A 20,329-nucleotide genomic window follows, 5' to 3' on the forward strand; every position below is an offset into this window, starting at 1 on the left:
GTCAGCACAGGGTGAGGGAGAGAAATCAGTTGAGATAGTTTATGAAAATGACTACTATGCTGACTTGGGACACCTTAAGCAGGTTAAAGTTTACCCACCATAAATTTTTATTCTTACCTAGCAACTTGCTTGAACTAATTTCACATGTTTTCCCTACAAAATGTGTCAAAATCCCCCAGATGTGTTCAGTCCCCCAGTAACCAACTCCATTCAGGCAACTGCCAAGTGGTCTGGTCTCAACACAGAGAGGGATGCCTTTGAGTTACTGAGTCTGTCCAGGGAGAAGTTGACTTGCTATTTCTAGTGACCAGGAGGAGAAACAGGACTTGAGCAACTCTGGGGCTTGGACCAGACGAGGCAGAGAAAACAACCACTGTCCCCCACACCCACTTGCAGCCCTGATTTCCGGCAGGAGAAATCACTTACAGATCCACCAGTAGGTGGAATATGGGTTATGGCCATATCCATTAGGATTTATATTACAAAGAATCATGAAACCAATAAAGCCTTTCTTCCTTTCTACCCTCTGCTTAACTTCCCTGTTCAATATTATTACCATTTCAATGCTCCTCCCCCCCCCCCCCAACCAGTTCTTGCTTTCCTGGCTTTGACATACATGGTTAACTCCCCTGGACCTGTGAGTCACTTCACATACTGTCCTTCATTGCCCCATCTTGTACCTCTCTGGCCCCTGCTCCCTCTGCTTCAGCACCAGTGGCTTCTTTCAAGTCATAACACTCACTTCTGCCACAGGATCTGTGCTCCTGAACCTGGGGATTTAATTAAGAACAAAGAAAAAGAGTATTTTGCAGGGTTTGGAGTAAGGGAATGAAATGCTTCCTGGTAGCATTTCAGACAACAGATAAATCCCTAATGCTGACTTGCCTGGAGCTGCAGATGGAAGTTTATACTGTTTGCTTTCCCTCCTCACAGCTAGGGTGAGCTCCAACATGACCCCATGAACAGATGAGCAAAAGCACCAAAGCCAGACATCAGTATGGTCTTGAGAGTGTCCACTCATCCTTCTAGCATTGAAACTCTCTTATCTTAAGAAATGCATAACTCGGTGCTAAGCTTGGAAAATGCCTTGACACAGCCTGGGGCCTACATTACAGAAAACAAATCTCTTTCCTTCATCAGAGTTGCTCAATAGCAAGGCACAGTATTTCCGCTCTTGTGGGTAGGAATTAGGCAAATCAGTCTTATACTCAGGACCCGTTTACGCTTTAGCAGAAGGCCAGTAATGCTAAAATACGGAAGCTTAACCTCCTGTGTCAGTGGATATTGGGCCTGGATGTAGGGAGCTCCTTAAGAGATTTTATAAGTTGGAAGAAAAATACATACACACCATAATTACACATATGCCATTACAATAAGAAAAATCCAAAGTGAAGATTGAAACATTTAAGGAGACTTTAATGTTAATTATGTTTAATTTTTAGAGAAAAAAGAGGCTCACACATTTAAGTAAGGAATAAGCAAAAATTTGTATGGTCAACAGAAATTTCTTAAATACACCATTCTCTTCTAAGGGCAACCGTGCTGTTTTCCCAAGCGTCCATCAGAGGTCTCTCTTTTGTCCCACTTCTTCTTATACCCAGTTTCTCAGTAAGACTTTTGCCTGGTTCCCTTGCATATGCCCCAGTGATGGAGATGATCTGATTAGGTCTATTAGTAGGACTAAGTTCAAGATTCTATAGAAGAAATAAAGAAAATTGGCTCCCATTTCCCTTTTGGTACCCTAACCATCTTGTGTTTCCATTGCTTTGCAATTGCAGAGAAAACCTTCAGGGAAGGGGTTATCATGTGCCCTTGGGGTTCACACTCCTTGCACCGCAGGTATGCCTATGGCACCAGCAGCTAAGAAGGAAAGAGCTCTTGCACATTCATTAACCCCCTTCAGAGACACAGCTACATGTGTGTCAAGGTTGATGCTCTGCTTCTTGTTTCATAGTAAGCATCCATCCAGAGGGCTGCAGATTTCTTCAAGTCCCTGTAGGAGAGGTAAACAAAATCATCAGTAGATGAGACTTTAATGTAAATGGAGATGTGCCATGGCCCATGCACTCCTTTACTTGGCTCAGGGAAATGTCATTTTCAGTTATGGCTGAAAGATGTCTTTTCTGTTGCCCAGTGGAGGGAAACAAATACACTGCATTGCATGTTAGCAGATGATTTCACATTTCCTTTAGGGAGGGGGTTCAGTTTTTCTTTCATTTTATTCTTTTTTGTACCCCAGACTATCAACAGTCCTTTACCCTAGCATTAAAAAAGAGCTTCTCTGAATCTCTGTAAGATAAAGCATATACCTCTATACCAACCCATCCTATTACACACTCATCATATTTTACAATGTGAAAGGTGTTTTTCTAGGCTCTGGGAATACAGCAGTGAGTAGGAGCAACATGAGTCCCACCTATGTGGAGTTCGTCGTCTAGCTTGGGAGACATGTATTAAATAATTTATTACCCACGATGTTATTTGTTCATGATTGTGATAAAGCTCACAAGTGAAGAGAAGCTTGTGCTAGAGCACCTGCAAAAGCAGGTGACAGGTTGAGTCCTGGGGTTGAGGAAAGACCAAGATGAGGAAAAGGCATTTATGAGCCTTGGAGAAGGGATGGGAATCGACAGGTTTTTATGAGGGGAGGCCATGGACTGGAAGAACATTCTAGGCAGAAGATAAGGGGACAAAAGAAAGGAGATGGCAAGGGACAGGGAGTTCTGTAGCAACTGAAGAAGGGCCAGATCTCTGGATACTGCTCTTGGTCAGTCACCCCTCCCTGATCCATACAGTTATGTCCTTGGACCCTGTAGGCATTTAGTTTGCAACTCTGGACCATGATTTGAGAGTCCCTCCCAGCACATAAATTCTAAAGCAGGTCAAGGTTCTGTAGGGGATACAGAGTCAAATAACATGCAGCCCTGGTTTTAAGAAGCTTGATACTTAGTAGTAGGGTAGCAAGGCATTTTCACTAAGAAGTGCCCACAAGGCAGTAGGTAAATGGTAAGAATTATTTTTTAACATTGCATTGTTGATGTTCCCTGAAGGGTCTCATGTCCATGCTGGGCATACAGATGTCCCTTAATAAATAGCTTATGGGTAAGTGATTCACAAGCCAGTGAATAGTGTGGAGACAAGCAGTGAGGGGGAAATGAGAGCTACAAGCTGAGAGACTCTGTAATTACCTGGTGATATCTCCAAATGCTTTCAACAGGGGCTTGTTCACATACTGCAATCCATGCTTGGCACACAGCGACCTCACCAAGGGTGCCACCTTGTGATAATTATGGCATGGCATTGTGGGAAACAGACTAGGGAAACAGATATAAGAGATACAAAACTTAGATCAAAGGAGCAACTTGAAGGAGTTTTTGTTCCCCTATTATTGGATAAAACTCTATTAACAATGCAGACCTTGACGTTGTACAATACTTCTGTTCCAGGAAGCTCAAAATCTGTTACCAGAACACTCCAATCTTATCTCTCAACCCTCTGTAAGCCCTGTGGGTGGCTAATGTTTGGGAATACCTAAGAGAATTACCTCTATCAAATATATTAATTTGACCAAGTCATATGAAAGTATAAGATTTTCTACCATTCTGAATTATCTAGAGAGCTGGAGGGGTGCCTAGCTGACTCAGTCAGTGGATCATGGAACTCTTGATTTCAGGGTTGTAAGTTCAAGCCCCACACTGAGTGTAGAGATTACTTAGCAATTAATTGCCTAGTGAGCTGGAGATACCCCCCCCCAATTCTGTCTCTGTCTCTCTCTGTGGATACCTCTAACTCCTGTACAATTAATGAGTATTCAGTAAGTTTTAGTCAAGGTGTATGGGGGAAAGTTCTAAGATAGGAATAAGAAGGGAGGAGAGATGGGTTTTATTCAAGGCTTTTAATTACCAGCCAGGTGAACTTTTTAGGTTTTAAACTTTACTTTGATAACATATGAATAATAAGCTTTCTTGCTTTGCCGAGATTTTAAAGGAATACCATGAGAGAAAGGATGAGAAAATCCCATGAATAGGTATAAGAACTTTTTCCTTCTCTATCACAGATACAGCCTAGATGAAGAGGAAAGATGAATAGGAAAGTCTCTTCCTTGAATATTCTGCCGCGATTGACTTTCAAAGTACTATCGTTTTCTCCTTCTTTGGTACATGTGCACATAACTACCTATTGGTAAAGTAGTTCAAATATCATTTGGAAATTGCAGCAGAAACTGGATTTCAGTTGATTGTTTTGTAACCTTGGCTCTAAAGATATAGATACAGGTTGGTATTAAAAATAAAAATTAATTTCGACATAACTTTGTTACACAAGTATCATGATTTTTCTTGGGTTTTGCCAACAAACCACATGCAAAGAAAACAACCACCAATTCCTAAGTCCTTGGGAATCTACGAACTGAGTCATTGTTATTTTTCCAAGATTTCCCTCCATTTACTCAATTATTACGCCTTATGCTTTTCTTTCTTCACTTTCTTACCTTTGAAGTTAATAGAATTTAGAGAATTCTGATTCATTTTTTCCCTCTGAAATCCCTAGTCTAGGGCTCTGTTCTGGACTGTATGGAGGGTGGGGTACTGTTATAAGTGACAGCCTTTGCCTTTTATCATGGACTGTTTCTATCACTCACTGGTGCTCAATCTGGAAGTTCAGATGCCCAGTGAACCAGTCATTGAAAAAGGACTGTTCAACATTACAGGTGGCCAAGACCTGCAAAGAAAAAGCTTACATTAGATGTAAATAAGCCCATGTGTCAGATTAAACAAATTAAACCTTTATTTATTCTCTTTAAGTCAATTAGTCAACAAGTATCTATTTTCTGTAAGAAACTTTGAAGGGTAAGAAAGATACACAGTGGGGCCCCTGATGGCTCAGCACATTAAGTGTGCAACTCTTGATTTCAGCTCAGGTCATGATCTCGCGGTTCATGAGTTTAAACCCCTGGTCAAGCTCTGCACTGACAGTGAGAAGCCTGCTTGGTATTCACTCTTTGTCCCTCCCCCCAACCCACACTGTTTCTCTCTCTGTCTCAAAAAATAAATAAACGTTAAAAAAAAAAAAAGCACAGTGTCAGGTCTCAAGGAGCTTATGATTTATATAGGCTTTTAATTATAGCTTTATAATTTAAAAAAAGTGATAAGAGGGGCCCCTGGGTGGCTCAGTGGGTTGAGCGTCTGACTTCAGCTCAGGTCATGATCTCGTGTTCGTGAGTTCAAGCCCTGCATTGGGCTCTGTGATGACAGCTCGGGGCCTGGAGCCTGCTTCAGATTCTTTGCCTCATCTCTGCCCCTCCCCTGCTCATACTCTGTCTCTCTCTGTCTCTCAAAAAATAAAGCGTTAAAATTTTTTTTTCAAAAAATAAAAAGATGATAAGACATATTGCTAAGAAGTTTATGCGATGCAATAGATATGAAGAAGTATGTGGGATTTGAGGGGCTAAGTCACCATCAGCCCTTGGATACAGAAAGCTAAGGTGTCACGAATGATGACTGGCAAATGGGAAGTGGGATTGTAGGATTTGGGTAGAGACTGTAGAGATTAGAATACCATTTCCATACAGTACATTTGAAGGACTTCTAAGTGAGAAGTAAGGCAGTTAATTGTTCGACCATGGGTTCTGAGAATAGAAATACATTTCAGTAAAAGTAGTTTCCTTTGAAATCTAATGTATTTTATTTACACATTTAAAACCATTATCCTGAGAAGGAGTTCATAGGCTTCTCTAGGCTTCCAAGATTAAGAATCTTTATGATTGCCATTTTATTTGCTGCCTTTCTAAGGTTGGTGTTGTCGCTATTTTGAATGTCATTTTTGTGGTTGTTCTATGTCAGCGTTTCTCAGAGTGTACTTCAGAGCACCCCAGGTTCTCTAAGAACCTTTCAGGAGATCTGCAAAGTCAAAACTACTCCCAGAATACCTCTAATACAGCATTTGCACTTTTCATTTCCAATTTCTGATGCTTGTGCAGTAGATTTTTTTTTCCAGAGGACTCTAAACCTAGAATGGCATCATCAGTTTAATGTTTAAAATGTACTGGCTTTATTCTTGTTGTTTTAAAGTTAATTAATAAATAAACTTTTAAAAATTCTCAGTTTTAGTTTCAAATATAGTAAATATCAATGGCTATAACCCACATTAAAAAAAAAAAAGCTCATTGAGGTCATCAAAAACTTGTACGAGTATAACTTTGCAGAGTGTAAGGTGGTCCGTGACCAAAAAGTTTTAGAACCAATACTCTGATTTAATGCGAGGTCCACTGAATTTGGGAATGAGCTTGGAGAAGGAAGTGGTATAATCATGGCTTAACCACTGGAAGGCTTAGGAGTCAAGGGGATTCTATACTGATCATAACTCTGTTAATCATTAACTGCATGCTCAAAGAGCATGCCATGTCTCCTCTCTGGGTCTTTCTACCTATAAAATGACGTGAAGTGACTTCCAGGGACCATCTAGGTGTAAAATTCATTTTGTGATTCTAAGAGCTCAGATTCACTTGAAAGACTGGGTCGGGTGGGAGACAGGTCAGCAAATATTTTCTATAAAGTGCAAGACAGTAAATATTTTACTTCTCTGTCATAGTTACTCTGTTTTTCTTTTATAGAATGAAAGCAGTCATATATAATATGTAAATGTACAAGCAGGCTGTGTTCCAATAAAATTTGATTTACAAAAGCAGGCAATGAGCTCCATTTGGCCCTTGGACCGTAGTTTACTGACCCTTAGTTTAGAGCAAAGCCTCTGAAATCAGACTGCCCAGGTTTAAAACCTGCTTTCTACCACTTATTAGCTGGGCAATATCATACAAGGTACTCAACTTCTTCATGCCTTATTTTTATCATCTGTAAAGTGGTAATAATCATAGCACTTGCAAAGCAGTGGGCAGTGCCTGCCTCTTAGCAAGCATTTCATAAGCATAAATTATTATCATCTGAGGTAACTAGACTCTAAATCAGTATAATCAGAAGGACCTTTCCCCAGAAACTCCACCATTACCTGAGCGCTGAGCCAGTCCCGGTTCTCCTCTTTGCTTATTCTCATAGGTACATGGCTCATCTGGGTAACATATGCTACCCAGGGACTTTCGAGAAACCTTTCAGAGAATAAAAGGAGAAAGTGATGACTTCTTGGGGTGTTTCAGTTCCCAACACTGGGCTGGTACAACTGCTGGGAGATCTGGCTGAGCAATGGAGGAAATGGAAGGGAATCAAAGATTCCGATAAAATGGAGGTCACTTGTTTTCCTCTTTGGAGGCCCTTTATGTGTAGAGATGACACACTGGGTTTTGGGCACAAAACCAGGCTTGCAGCCTGATGTATGAGTGCAGTGACCCCAAAGTTTTCTGTAGCAGTGGTGCAAGGATCAAAGGATACCTAGGGCATATGCAAAGTGATCGACAGCCTCGGCTTTGCCATCAGGTAGAACTTGGCTCAAGTTCTGGTGTGGCACTGCCACTGGCCCTTACTTGCTCTGTAAGTTTGACAAATGACCTAACTAACTCTCTGAGGTTTCGATCCCTTAGCAGAAAAATGAAGATGATGCTATCTACATTACAGGGAGGTGCAAGGATTACATCAAATAATATAATGTAGGTAAACCTTTATCAAAGTTGTGATGCCTAGTAGTTGTCAATGGCATTATTATGTAAGATTTAGGATAATAATGTGAAAGAATGGGAGAGGAATAAATTGGGAAGTTGAAGAGAGCTGTTTAGTCTGAAGCCATTTTAGTTTTGGGGAAATCTCTAGTCATAAAGACTGCCCTTCCATTATTCTTGGCGAGGTTATGGTGTCCAACTGGATTACAATTCTAAAGAACTTGGGGATCAGATGGAATTCTTCAATTGAGAATTAAGTATGTAGGAAGAAAGGGACAAGATTGGGCAAACTCTTTTTTCAAATGACTCTTCTTATTCAACTATTTCAACTTAAAAAAAAACGTTTTTATGGAAATGTCTCAGCTACGGAGCTTGGGCATGGTGTTCCAATCTTCTGCTAATCACAAATATCTCAGATAAGGAATGTAGGAGAATCATATAGGTTATGGGAATAAAAGAATATTCTTGCTTTCTTACTTGACCAAAAATATGAGCAATATGGTTCCGAAGATTCCATAAAAAGGGCCATACATGATAAAATAGTGGATATAAAAGCTGCTGACCCAGGCAAACTCCTGCAGAGAAAAGTAATTGACAGTTAAATGCCCTGGACACAATTTCATTTCCCCTTCCCCAGGTTAGGGCCCCTTCTCATACTGGCTAAATCTTATGCCTTATTGCTCAAGGAAGCTGCATCTAGAAGGAACCAGGCATTTTCCACCCCTTTTTTCTACCTGATCTAGCTTCAGAGGATGAGTCAAGTTACTCACCCCCCAAGATTTTTGGAGGTACATCATTTCCATGGACATCAGGTTGGCATACACAGGCATTAGGAGAAAGAGCCCAACTGAAAAAGAACACAAAGAAAAGAGGGTGAGTAAAAGATGATGTAAGTAAGCAGAAATCTATCTCCTTAATATGCTACTCCTGGAATGTTGCCCCTGAGAAGGGATGCAAAGTGGAGATCCACAACTACTTTCTGGACTCCATGGAGTTCTTTGAGTCTCTGAGGCTGAACCAGGTTTTGGGTCAAGCTCTCTCAAAGAGACTAAGAAAGAGGAAGCTTTGAAGACTTGAATCATTCTTGATGGAGCAACCCAGAAGAGCTTCTGCTGCAAAATTTCAAGCTTTCTCAAGGTCCATGGAATCCATCATCATCACAATTTTAGGAATGGGCCCTGTCACAATATGTCAAGGTGGCAGAAACACAGAACCTGTACTCACTTTCTGACCGGATGGTTATTTACCTGCTTCTCCAGGACCAGGGGTGCTGTCTAGAGCACAAAGCAGTGTGTTGGAGTCCTGACTTTAGTCGAGCCCTCTTTCTCCACTTGGTCTCAATACTGGGTTTCTGACTCTCAAACTCTACAAACTCTTAGCATGAATGATTTGGTCCAACCTCCACACTGAGATACTTCAACAAACATGAGCATAGTTTTAACAGTTCAAGGCCATGCCTCTGGGATGACCCCAGCCCCCTTACAGTTCTGCCTGAGAAAGTTCAACATTGTCAACTGAATTTACCGTTTGTTCTAGCCAAAGCTGACTGCAGGCCTCAGGCTTAGACTATTTCTGTTAGAAAACTTACAATTGTAAAATACTTTCTCTGACTCTTTGTGATTGATCTTCTACAACCCATAAATGCCTTTATCAAAGACCTGAGAGTCATTCCTTTGAATGTAGTAAAATCAGGATAGGACCCTATCTCCCAGCCTCTGTACCGGGGGCAATAACCTGACATTTTTGTCTATGTCCCAGTAGGACAGTATTTTTTTGGTTGAGAACCACTGATCTAAAGGAAATATTTGGGGCCTGCCCTAATTTTGTCTCATTTCTCAAATGCGTAAGCATGTTTAGGACGAGCATAGCTTGGGGTTCCACGAAAACTTTCTTTGTGAGTTGGTATGGGTTTGATTTTGGTTAAGAGCAAAGTATTTTTGCTTATGATATTTTATCATAGTCAGAATTATTTAGCTTCCCTATTTTCTTTCAAGCCAGAACACATATTCAGGTTTATATATATTTCTTTCAAGCCTGAACACGCATATATATTATATATATATTTGTACATACATATGATTTTCACTTAAATTGGGTGAAAATATCATAAAAGATTTCCAGTGACTTGTGGTTTTGTTGTTTTTGATTTTTAGAGAGCACCTGAGTAGAGGAGGGGCAGAGAAAGAAGGAGAGAGACTGTTAAGCAGTCGCACACTCAGCACAGAGCTCAACTTGGGGCTCAATCTCATGACCCTGGGATCACAACCTAAGCCCAAATCAAGAGTTGGGTATTTAACCAACTGAGCCAACCAGGTGCTCCATGTGACTTATGTTTATGAAGCGGGCATTTAAACATTGGCAGGATTACTGAACCTCAAAGATTGGTTAGAAATGCCCTGTACTTTCCACTGAGAAACTGAACACATGTCTTAACAGTTATTATTGCTCCTCTTGAAAGCTTTTTAATTTTAGGTTTATTTATTTATAATCTCTGTACCCAACATGGGGCTCGAACTCACCACCCCAAGATCAAGAGACACATGGTCTGCCAACTGAGCCAGCCAGGAACCCTGAAAGCTTTTTGATACACAAGATACCAGTTTAGAAATTAAAAATCCTTTATGTTACAAAATATACTTTGAATAATGGAAGGTTTCCTTTGTGTTTTAAAATATCTTTACAGTTGATTGTTCAAATACTGGCTTTCTGTAAAAAAAACTTATCATGATAATTTAGACTGTTTGCATTAGGATATCAATACATTTTGTTGTTTGGGTAGTTTTAATTACTACCTTACACACACACACACACACACACACACACACACACACACACACACATTCTGCAGCTGTATGTAGACCATGGGAGCAACCCGCTTCCTCTCACACAGTAGCTCTCAGGTGCCGTTTATTCCTGAGCTTCTATATTCTCTGGCTTCATAATGTCAGTGCTTTGGCATTCTTTTCCTATTTTTCCTCCCTATCAAAATACCATTATTCTTTTCTTCTTGACAGGTGTTTAGTTTTCCTATGATAGTCTCAGATGCAAGGCTTGGATTGGCATCCTGACTTCATCCCTCTTGAACTATCTCATTAGACGCACATTAGAAGTACCTATTTGCAGGATGCCTGGGTGGTGCAGTCAGTGAAGCTTCCGACTTGGGCTCAAGTCATGATCTCATGGTTTGTGAGTTCAGGCCCTGCATCAGGCTCTGTGCTGACAGCTCAGTCTCAAGCCTGCTTCAGATTCTGTGTCTCCATCTCTCTCTCTGCCCCACTCCACTCACACTCTGTCTCACTCTTTCTCTATGAAAAATAAATAAATATTAAAAAAATTTTTTTTAAATACCTATTTGTTTTTTTTGCTTTCCTTTTCAGACTTTTGCCCCCAGGAAGTCTGAAATAAGACATGCTACTTTTCCAAGTCACAATAAAACATGGCCTGGTCTCTCTGTGAGAGCATTGCTGTTGTGCCATCTGGCTTGACAACGGCTTGCTTCAAGGACATGGTATGATAAGGAAAGTGGCTCCAAGGACTCACCCATGTAGAAACACCGGTGCTGCTTTTCATAGTTGATGTAACTGAATTTCTTCTTGCCATTCTGAAAGGAGAGAGCATAAAACTAAAATAAGAGACAATGCTTGTGGTCGTTAATACTCAAGAACATTGCTCTGTGTGTGTGTGTGTGTGTGTGTTTAAAATCTCTATGGAAAGAGACATATGGTCAGAATTTGTTGGCTGTCACACTTGAGGCACTAGAAGAACAAGAACTGGAATAAGAGAAAATATTCCAGCATCTTTTTTCTTTAATTAAATGTGGGTAATTCTTGCATTTGACTACGGGGATTGTGATTTTTAAAAAATTCCTATGGTAGCCATTTTGAAATTTTTTTGTCCTTCTATGGAGTGGAGTGGTGATCAAAAGGGAATATTTCTGATGGGTTTTCCTAGCTTCTCTTCACTATGGTGTTTAGAAGTCTGCCTGAAGCTCAGTCTCCATCTCCATTCATTCATTCAACAGATATTTGTCAAATAGTCATGTGTAGAAGATATAGGCATGGCCCCTCTTATCTGTCCCATCTTCTCTCCTTTGTGTTCTCACTGTGGATCTCACACTGTGATGGACTATTTATAAGGTGCAATGATATTACTAAATCTTAATGCTGGTAATTCGATTCACTTTCTAGAGGAGTCTCCTTAGTTAATTTATTGTATGCTTAGTGCACAAGGACAGCAAACACCCTGAGGGGAGGCATAGAGGTAATGGTTAAACTTCCAGTACCTAGTAAACATACAATTAATGTTCAGTTGAAAGAAAGAATGAATGAATCAAAATTTACATCTGCTCTATAGTTTTATGGTATGTTCACTTGGTCACAATACTATAGAAAGTGATTGATTTCTGCTGTCCCCCATTCTGCTGATACCTTCCCTCCTACATATAGATATCTTTTTGTATTTGGATGGCAGGGTTGACCTTTTCTTCTCTTACTATGATAGGTAAAAATAAATAGCATAATGATGATGTAATAAGAACCATTTCCAGTTACTCTCAAACCTGCAGACATTTAAGTAGTGGGAAACATTAAGTAGTGGGATACTGATTTTGAGTATCACTCCAAAGGAGGACTCCAAGTCTTTCAGAACATGAGCACAGAACCTGGAAAGTAGAATGTTTGAAGAAAATGGTAGAAATATGACAGTAAAATGAGAATGAAGAAAAAGTTCAGGGCTCATCAGAACCATTTTTTATGTAAAACAACTGAATTTTAGAGTTTAAATAATTTCAAGCAATGTCTTGGACAGTAGTAGCTCTGCAACTGTATTAAATGGAGCCCTAGGGTCTAGGGAGATGTTGATGAGCAACTGTAAAACTTGGAGAGGTGACCTCCACCATTTGTGAAGAGGCAGCATGCATACTGAACATAGCCTTAAGGAAGTACTTCTGGGGAGGGGCAGCCTGCTTCATAAAATTCAGTAAGACAAACCCTTCTTACTCTGTGGGGATGATTAGAGAAATCAAAGTATCACACTTTTGTTGATGAGCGTAGGAGTCCACAAACATCAGGCAAGTCCAATTTGTTTGTGGAGCCATTGTCAAAAGCAACTGATTTGTGATGGCAGCCAGAGATTTTTTTAAGATTATTTATTTTGAGAGAGACAGAACAAGCAGTGGAGGGGCAGAGAGAGAATAGGAAAGAGGATCCAAAGCAGGGTCCCTGCTGACAGCAGTGAGCCTGATGTGGGGGTTCAAACTCAGGAACCATGAAATCATGACCTGAGAGGAAGTCAGACGCTTAACCGACTGAGCCACCCAGGCACCCTCAGAGACTTTTAAAAATCTAGTCAAGGGATTGTTTCCTAATTCAGTGGAGAAGAAAATTGGGTCTTCCAAAGCTGGGAAAGCTTATTTTCAAAAAGTTGCACAACTTTTGGTTTATGTAGCACAAACCACAGGCAGCAACTGACAGAGCTATTCTTACTTTTAATAAAACTCCTAAGTTGTTTTAGGAAATAGCAGCCTCTTCCTAAGCACCGGAATCTTGGGATCTACCATTTCCCTAGAGGGGGGAGATCTTTCTGTGATTATCCTCATACCTCCTTTGTTGAAGTAAGACTTTCTCCTAAAAAAAATTGGTAATAGTCCTTTACATGATGATTTTAAGTTGAGGCTAAATAAAATCAATAACTGAAAAATTCTGGAGCTGACTTTACCCTCCCTTTTCTATTGTTTAACAAGTCCAAATGAGAGGTGAGATCTCTAAGTGTCTTAGAAAACATTTGGGCTGTGGTTCATGTTTAAATGAACAAAATGAACATGAACTAAAAATACCAGCACAGCCTTTCCTCACTGAGCTAGACTTAGTTGAGATAGCTAGTTATTCAGATATTTGTGATTTAGTGCTTATTGGATGTACTGATATGTTTTTTTCTGAGCGAATGTCTCACCCTCGTCCAACTTTGGAAAGTCATTGCCAACCTCAGTCATGTGGTTTCACTACCTAACATTAACTTTTGTTGCCTTACAGGTAGTGAGGGCCACTGGGCAGGGATCTGTCTATCACCAGGATTGCTCAAGCAGAGTGATACGGGTTATCATATTTCCTGCTGTTGGAGGTTGGCAACATGTCCTTTCAAGTCACAGAGTCCCATGCTTCACATCTTCTTCTATTCATACAACCCCAGAATCAGTTACTTCACATCTCTATGCCGGACATAAAAGAAGGAGACGTGTTCTGAGAACATGCTTGAAGTGGGAACCCTCAGCTCGATCTTTCCAGGACAAGACCATAGACATTTCCAGGAACCACTTCCAGGAAAATTTCTCATGTTTGCAGCAGCTCTAAACATACCTTGGCAGGCTTCAAATATCCATTCACATGAAGTGGGCCTGTATTAATATCTGGGTCTTTGGGGTAGATGTTTGTTTTTACATGATGTTGGAAGTGTCGGTGATTCCACCAGCATGTTGACAGGCCCTGAGAAGAAGAGAGGATTCATTAGCTGCAAGATTTCTCTCCTGGGATGTCCTTCGGTCTCAGAGTTTTCTGCATGCATCTCCAAAGTCAAAGTAAGATATCTGAGCTTCTGGAACTTGTTCCCTGACTGCTGGGTCACAGAATGGCTCATTGGACAGAGCCTTTCAAAGCCTACAATCAAATAATCATGGGATCCAGGAACACAAATTCAGGCTAATGCAACTCCTGATCATGAAAATTCACAAAAACCGGTAAAATGAAATGTTTTTCCATCCTTTATTTTGGGTGGGGGTCCTCATTTAAAAAATCCTGAAGGTAGGAAGGTCAGTTAGTATTCTTATTTTACAAATAAAGAAAATTCAACTCTAAAACTTTAATTAGCTCTCGGGAAAAAACGGTCCTAGGAATCCTGCTTTAATCAGTATTTCAAAGAATCATGGATCTGAAATGATTTTGTAGGGGGCTTGGCTCAGATTCTTGCATGTTCAGGCTTCAATGATCTCATATAAATATAAATGAGAATAAAAATATTTTAACTGATGCCGAGTTCAAATCATCTCTGATTAGGTTGCTTATGATTTTCTTTCTCTCAATGACAGTATAAAGGTTTTAATAGAGCAAGGATTTGGTAGCACATCAGTGTGGTTTCATACCCTGGATATATAAATACTGCTGTGTGGCTTGGGTAAATTTCACCCTCTTTGAGGCTCTATTCCATCTGCAGTAATGACATTTACCTCCATGGGTTGTTTGGGGAGACATGAGATGATGTATGTAAAATGTTGGCATACTGAGATATTCAATTTCTTCTCCTTTCCCCTATTACATAAATTATTACATAAGAATAAGCAGTATTTGGTTTTTATTGCATATTTGATATATCTCAATAACTGGCCTATACATGTTTTACATCGTCACTGTCCAATATGGTAGCCATGAGCCACATGCTGGCTTTTGAGCACTTGAAGTGTGACCAGTCAAATTAAGATGGCTGTATGTGTATAATATTGGATTTTGAGGCATGGTATGAAAAAAGGAGTGTAAAATATCATATTAACAACTTTTATATTGATTACATGTAGAAATTATAATATTTTGAATATATATGTGGTAATAAAGTTATCTTTTAAGATGTGGCTATGAGAAAATTTAAAATGATTTATATCATTTTAATGTGGCTTAGAATTATATTTCTGTTGGACTATACTCATCTAGACACTATACATCCATGGTAGAGGGGGAAGGGAATGTTTGAAAATCATGTGAGCATTGCCTTCTAGTCTTATTGCAGAGTCCTCTCTTAGCAAACCCTCGTGTTATCATCCCTCCGGAGTGATAGTCTCTTTTTACCACTAACACTCCCTACCATCCTTATGGTGGAATCTCTCTTCCTGCATCCCACATCTCTTCCCTGAATCTCATGCTTTAAAGGGAAATCACTTTCCAAACATTTCCTTGTGGGTGTTTCATGATATGTCAAACTCAAGGTGTACTCATCAATTTTCATTCCCCCTGTGGGGTCTCCATTGCACTCTGCTCGTCTCCTACCAAACTGCATACCACCCACTCACCCTTACAATTGTGCACTTTCTCTTTGTTTATACGTTCATTATTTATTTTGAAATACCTCCCATGCATCAGACACTGAGCCAAGTATTTGCTGTATAAAGTTAGACATGATAAAATGGAGCTCCCACACTTATGAAACATACAACCCAACAGGAGCAATACAGAAACAAGGGCACTGTGATAAACAATGATTCACTTTGTTAGTTTAATCCTTTGTGAGCTAACATTTTGACAGTACCCTTGCAGTCAATGACTATCTGTGGAAACTGGTAATGTCAGAGTAATTATGGGTGTGATAAGGCAGCTGGCTCTACCCTCACCCCTCGGTCTGGAAGCCACAATTACTGGAGGTGAGGGATAGTGATCCAGCTGAAAGTGAAGATAATCAGCTACATGCAAATAGGTTGCCCCTGTACCAAATTCCATATAAGAACCACCCTAAGTCATTCCTCATTTCCATGTTAGGTCCTTTCTTGGTGCATTATAAGGATTCCAAACATTGTTCTAAAGCCATTTTGGGGCTGAATTCAAATCCCTGCTACTGGGTGTATGTGGCGTTGGGTAATTTCCTCATCTGTGAAATGAATGAGAAAAATGTTACAGGAAATAACATACTTGACACTCCCCCCCCCCAAAATTATTTTAGGATGTAGTCATGGAAACAGGATAGGCCAGATTTTCAAGGCAGATCTTAATATCAAACATTCTATCTCTTTGTCCCTGTAATGACACTTGATTCTTATAGTTTTCAAACTGGGCATGCTGGGTGTTGGGGAGGGGAAGTCGAAAAATATGCTACAGGGAGTCCATTTTGATTTGAACATTGCATAGAAGTCCAAAATGTGTGCAGACATTTCAGAGTGTGCTTTCAGAAGGGCTCTTTTGCTGCACAAACACACACAAAAAAGCAAAGACCAGACATACACCATTACTAGCACAGGTAGTGAAAGCATATTCCAACAAAATCTCAATATATATTTGTGCTTTTCCATGGGGGAGGGTAAATTGGCATGAAATCAAGTTTTGAAATTTAAAATTGTAATGTATGTAGAAGGTGAAGTTGTTGCTGCTTCTATTATAATTTTCTTTGTTACTTCCCTCCTTCCCAACTTTCCTTCCCCTAGGTAGTTTACTCTGCTGCAGATGATTGAAGCCTGTATTCATTTTGCTCACAAATTGCTGGTTTTGCCTGCAAAAGGCCCAGTGCACTCAATTAGCTTTTAGAGCATTTCCCATTTACTTCCTCTGTTCATGAGTTATCAAGGTTGTGTTCATTTCAACTAGTGCAAAACTTGTTTCTGGCAACACAACTCATAGAGAAAGAGCAGTGTACAAATTTGGACCAATGGAAAAGCAATGATTTTTTTTAAAGCACCAGCAAGGGTAGAGCTTGAAACATTATATATACTGACACCAGATCAACTGTCAATTATCTCCAGGTCACATGAGTCTCCTTTTCCCTCTGACTTCCTCAAAACAGGGGAGGGAGAGTGGGAGGGTCCATTACCTAATTCTTTCTGTGGGATTTCCTTCTTTTATTCTGTGGTAAAGATTTCTGATTGAACACAGAAACAGTGTCAATTTAGCACTAGTGGATGGAGGGCAGAACAGTGCACCTACAGGAATTTCCCAGTTAAATAAAACATCAAATAAAATGACAATATGTTATTCATTCTAACAATTTTGAGTAACAGACATAATTCTAATAGGAACCCAGATCCCACTCAGTGTTACTGAATCTACTTAAACTTTGTTTGCTCGACTGGAAAGAGGATAGATAAGACGGTGATTTTAAGTATCTTCCAGTTCAATATAAAACAACAGTGCTAAGACAAAACAAAAGTGCCTATGAGTTTTTTCTAAAATGAGCTGGCTTGAATGCAGTATTTGGCTTAGTGGAAGGCTCAGAGGCATTTCCCCCCTGTCTGGGCCAGTGTACATAGTCACTAAATCCTAGAATGTCCTAGAAAAGCAGACATCCAGTTTAACTCCTAATATTAGAGATAAGGACATGGAGAGTCAGATATCAGACAAGATCACACAACGGGCCTTTTCAGAGTCAGATCTAGCACCCACTCTTAGCAGTCCTGTACTGTTACCTTGGTTCACCCATCCATCCATCCATCCATCCATCCACTCAACAAATGCTATTGAAGGCTTACTATGTGCCAAGCACTCTGCAGCATAGTGGCACATAAGACAAAGTATATGCTCTCCTGGAGTTTGGGCAGGGATACAAGGCCAACTGCCATCATCATCACTGCTGTTTCCAGCCTTCTGGGATTTGCAGCCCTTGACTCTTGAACAGTGCCCTCTGACCTGTCTTGTCCACTTTTTCTCTTTCTCTTCACTATTATCTCTTCTGCATCCTTTCCTATTTCTTCATAGACCTGTCCTTCTAAGACAAATCGGGCTTTGCTAGATTCCTGTAGCTTCCCAGCAGTAAATATTCAGACTCCTTCTAGAAACATTCCCATTCATGATTTTACAGAGTGCCTCTTCATTTATTAAGGTACAATTGTTCTCCTCCAAGGTGGTTTCTTAATTGGGTACCAGGGACTGGGCCAAAGACTTTATTAGTGTAAGAAAAAAAAAACTGTTGGAATTTCCTAAATAAAAATAAACCTTCCCTCATAAAAATTCCAAATTCTAATTTTAACATATATATTATAATGTCATATGTATATATATGTATATATATATATGGTATCTACATTTTTATTGTATTTATACTTATTTGCAAATATATTTATGCACAAACACTTTTTTTACTCCTATCAGCACACAAATTTGGTAACCATAGTCTTAGGAAATGAGTTTTGAGAATTCCATCATGCTCGATTAACATCCTGTACCTTGAGATGACTCATCATTAATTTTTGCATCAAGCGGCTCCACTTGGACTTTGGAAATATAGAAATGTGTCCCAAGTCATGTTGCAGAAGAAAACACTGAACCTAGAAGAGATTAAGTTGTTGTTAGAGAGGTTGAGGAGTTAAGAAGAAATTAATCAATGAGCCTGCCCATAGATTCAGGAGCCCATTGGAGAAGAATGGTGGGGGATCTCATCTGGCCCCAAGCCAAGTTCACTTTCTATTTCCCACACATTGCATTCTTTCCCACTTGTGTGCCTTTGTGAACTGAGTTCTTTCAGCCTAGAACATTTTCCTTACCACTGTCAAATCTTCCAGTGAGGAGGACAAAGAGTATGGCCTTTGGAGTCAGGCAGATTTGGGTTCTCAACTGTTCTTTACCATGTATGTGTTGCACAGATCTTGGCAGGTTACTCAGTAGCTCTGAACCTCAGCTCTTCCTCTGATAGGTAGGGATAATAATACCTTACTCATGGACTGTTGGCAAACTTAAATACCTCCAAAGTGCTTGGCTTATGTTAAGCACCAAACAAATATTTGCTTCCTTTCCAGTTTCCAAAAGAATTGTTTTTCAAGGAATAAAGCAAGTTGACTTTACAATAAATAAATAAATAACATATCATAAATTCTGGAATTAACTTTGACATTAATTTTCCATAAAACCTTCCCCAGTTATCCCCATGAGAATTAAATGCCTCTTTCTGCTTTAACAGCATATGCTGGTTCCTCTCTTTGGCACCGATGTCATTCTGTCACATAGAATGTTTACCAGTGTGAACATCGGTCTCCCCAGTGGAAGACTCTTTTCCCCAGGGAAGGAACCAGGTGCATTTCCTTTCGTGTCCCCCCCACAGTGTTGTGCTCACAGAAAGCCGTGTTCAGAGATTCACACTTCATTCAACAAAGATTTATCCAATGCTCTGCTGGTGCCAGTTGTTGATTACAATTTATGGTGGAATCCATAAGTTCAGGTTTTTAAGTTTTTATATAAATTCCAGTTAGTTAATATACAGTGTAATGCTAGTTTCAGATATACAATACAGTGATTCGACACCTCCGTACAACCCCCAGTGCTCATCGTGACAAGTTCACTCCTCAATCCCCATCACCTATTTCATACATCCCCCCACCCCCTCTCCTTTGGTAACCATCAGTTCATTCTCCATAGTTAAGATTCTGTTTCTTGATTTGTCTTTCTCTCTTTTTATTGGTTGGAAGATGAATAAAAAAGGTGAGTGTTACATGGCTGAGAAACGACTTCAGTTACTGAACTGGTATGGATACAATTGGGCAAAGACGATCATCTGTCATAAATTAAATATTTCCTATGCTAGTCATTGTGCTAAGTGTTTTACACGTTAACTTGTTTAGTAGAGAATATTTACATAAAAATTGTTATCCCGATTTACAGACAAAAGACTGGGGCCTGGCAAGATGTGGTAACTTGCTGGTGTCAGATGTGGATTAGTAGCTTGCCAGGAAGTGTCAGGAAGCACCTGGTGCAGGTCTAAAGGGAGAAGGAAGCAATTCTGAATTGTCCCCTAAAGCCACTGCTTGATTTTAGGGTATGTGCTTACCTGGGAAATTGTGAGAAGGAAGGAGATGAATATTGTCACAGGCCAGCCACTGCCAAAATGCCACACTATTAGCCAAGCCAGAGTTTCTAAAATGAAGATCTGGGCGATCTGAAGGAAGAAGAACACTGGGTTGACCTTGAACATGTTCATGGCCTCTAATGTTCTCCGCAATTCTCGGAAATCTTCCACCAGCTGGGACTGAGAAATAAATGTTCAAGGAAGGAATTA

The 20,329-nt window shown here is 39.9% G+C and overlaps 1 protein-coding gene across 1 annotated transcript in view; it reads right to left on the minus strand.

Annotated features, from left to right (window-relative positions):
- Window positions 1-1,521: 1,521 nt before the first annotated feature.
- The window catches only part of LOC125176971 (fatty acid desaturase 2-like protein FADS2B), a 29,501-nt gene continuing 10,693 nt past the window's right edge, over window positions 1,522-20,329 (minus strand). The window contains exons 3-12 of the mRNA XM_047878942.1: window positions 20,102-20,299; window positions 18,507-18,608; window positions 13,957-14,082; window positions 11,144-11,204; window positions 8,374-8,450; window positions 8,081-8,178; window positions 7,003-7,099; window positions 4,640-4,719; window positions 3,189-3,314; window positions 1,522-1,993 (exon numbers count right to left, since the gene is read on the minus strand). Of these exons, the coding sequence (XP_047734898.1) occupies window positions 1,912-1,993; window positions 3,189-3,314; window positions 4,640-4,719; window positions 7,003-7,099; window positions 8,081-8,178; window positions 8,374-8,450; window positions 11,144-11,204; window positions 13,957-14,082; window positions 18,507-18,608; window positions 20,102-20,299 (1,047 nt within the window). The 3' untranslated portion in view covers window positions 1,522-1,911. The remainder of the gene's footprint in view (window positions 1,994-3,188; window positions 3,315-4,639; window positions 4,720-7,002; window positions 7,100-8,080; window positions 8,179-8,373; window positions 8,451-11,143; window positions 11,205-13,956; window positions 14,083-18,506; window positions 18,609-20,101; window positions 20,300-20,329) is intronic.

This window comes from Prionailurus viverrinus, chromosome D1 (assembly GCF_022837055.1).
Source record: "Prionailurus viverrinus isolate Anna chromosome D1, UM_Priviv_1.0, whole genome shotgun sequence".
NCBI classification, from domain to species: domain Eukaryota; kingdom Metazoa; phylum Chordata; class Mammalia; order Carnivora; family Felidae; genus Prionailurus; species Prionailurus viverrinus.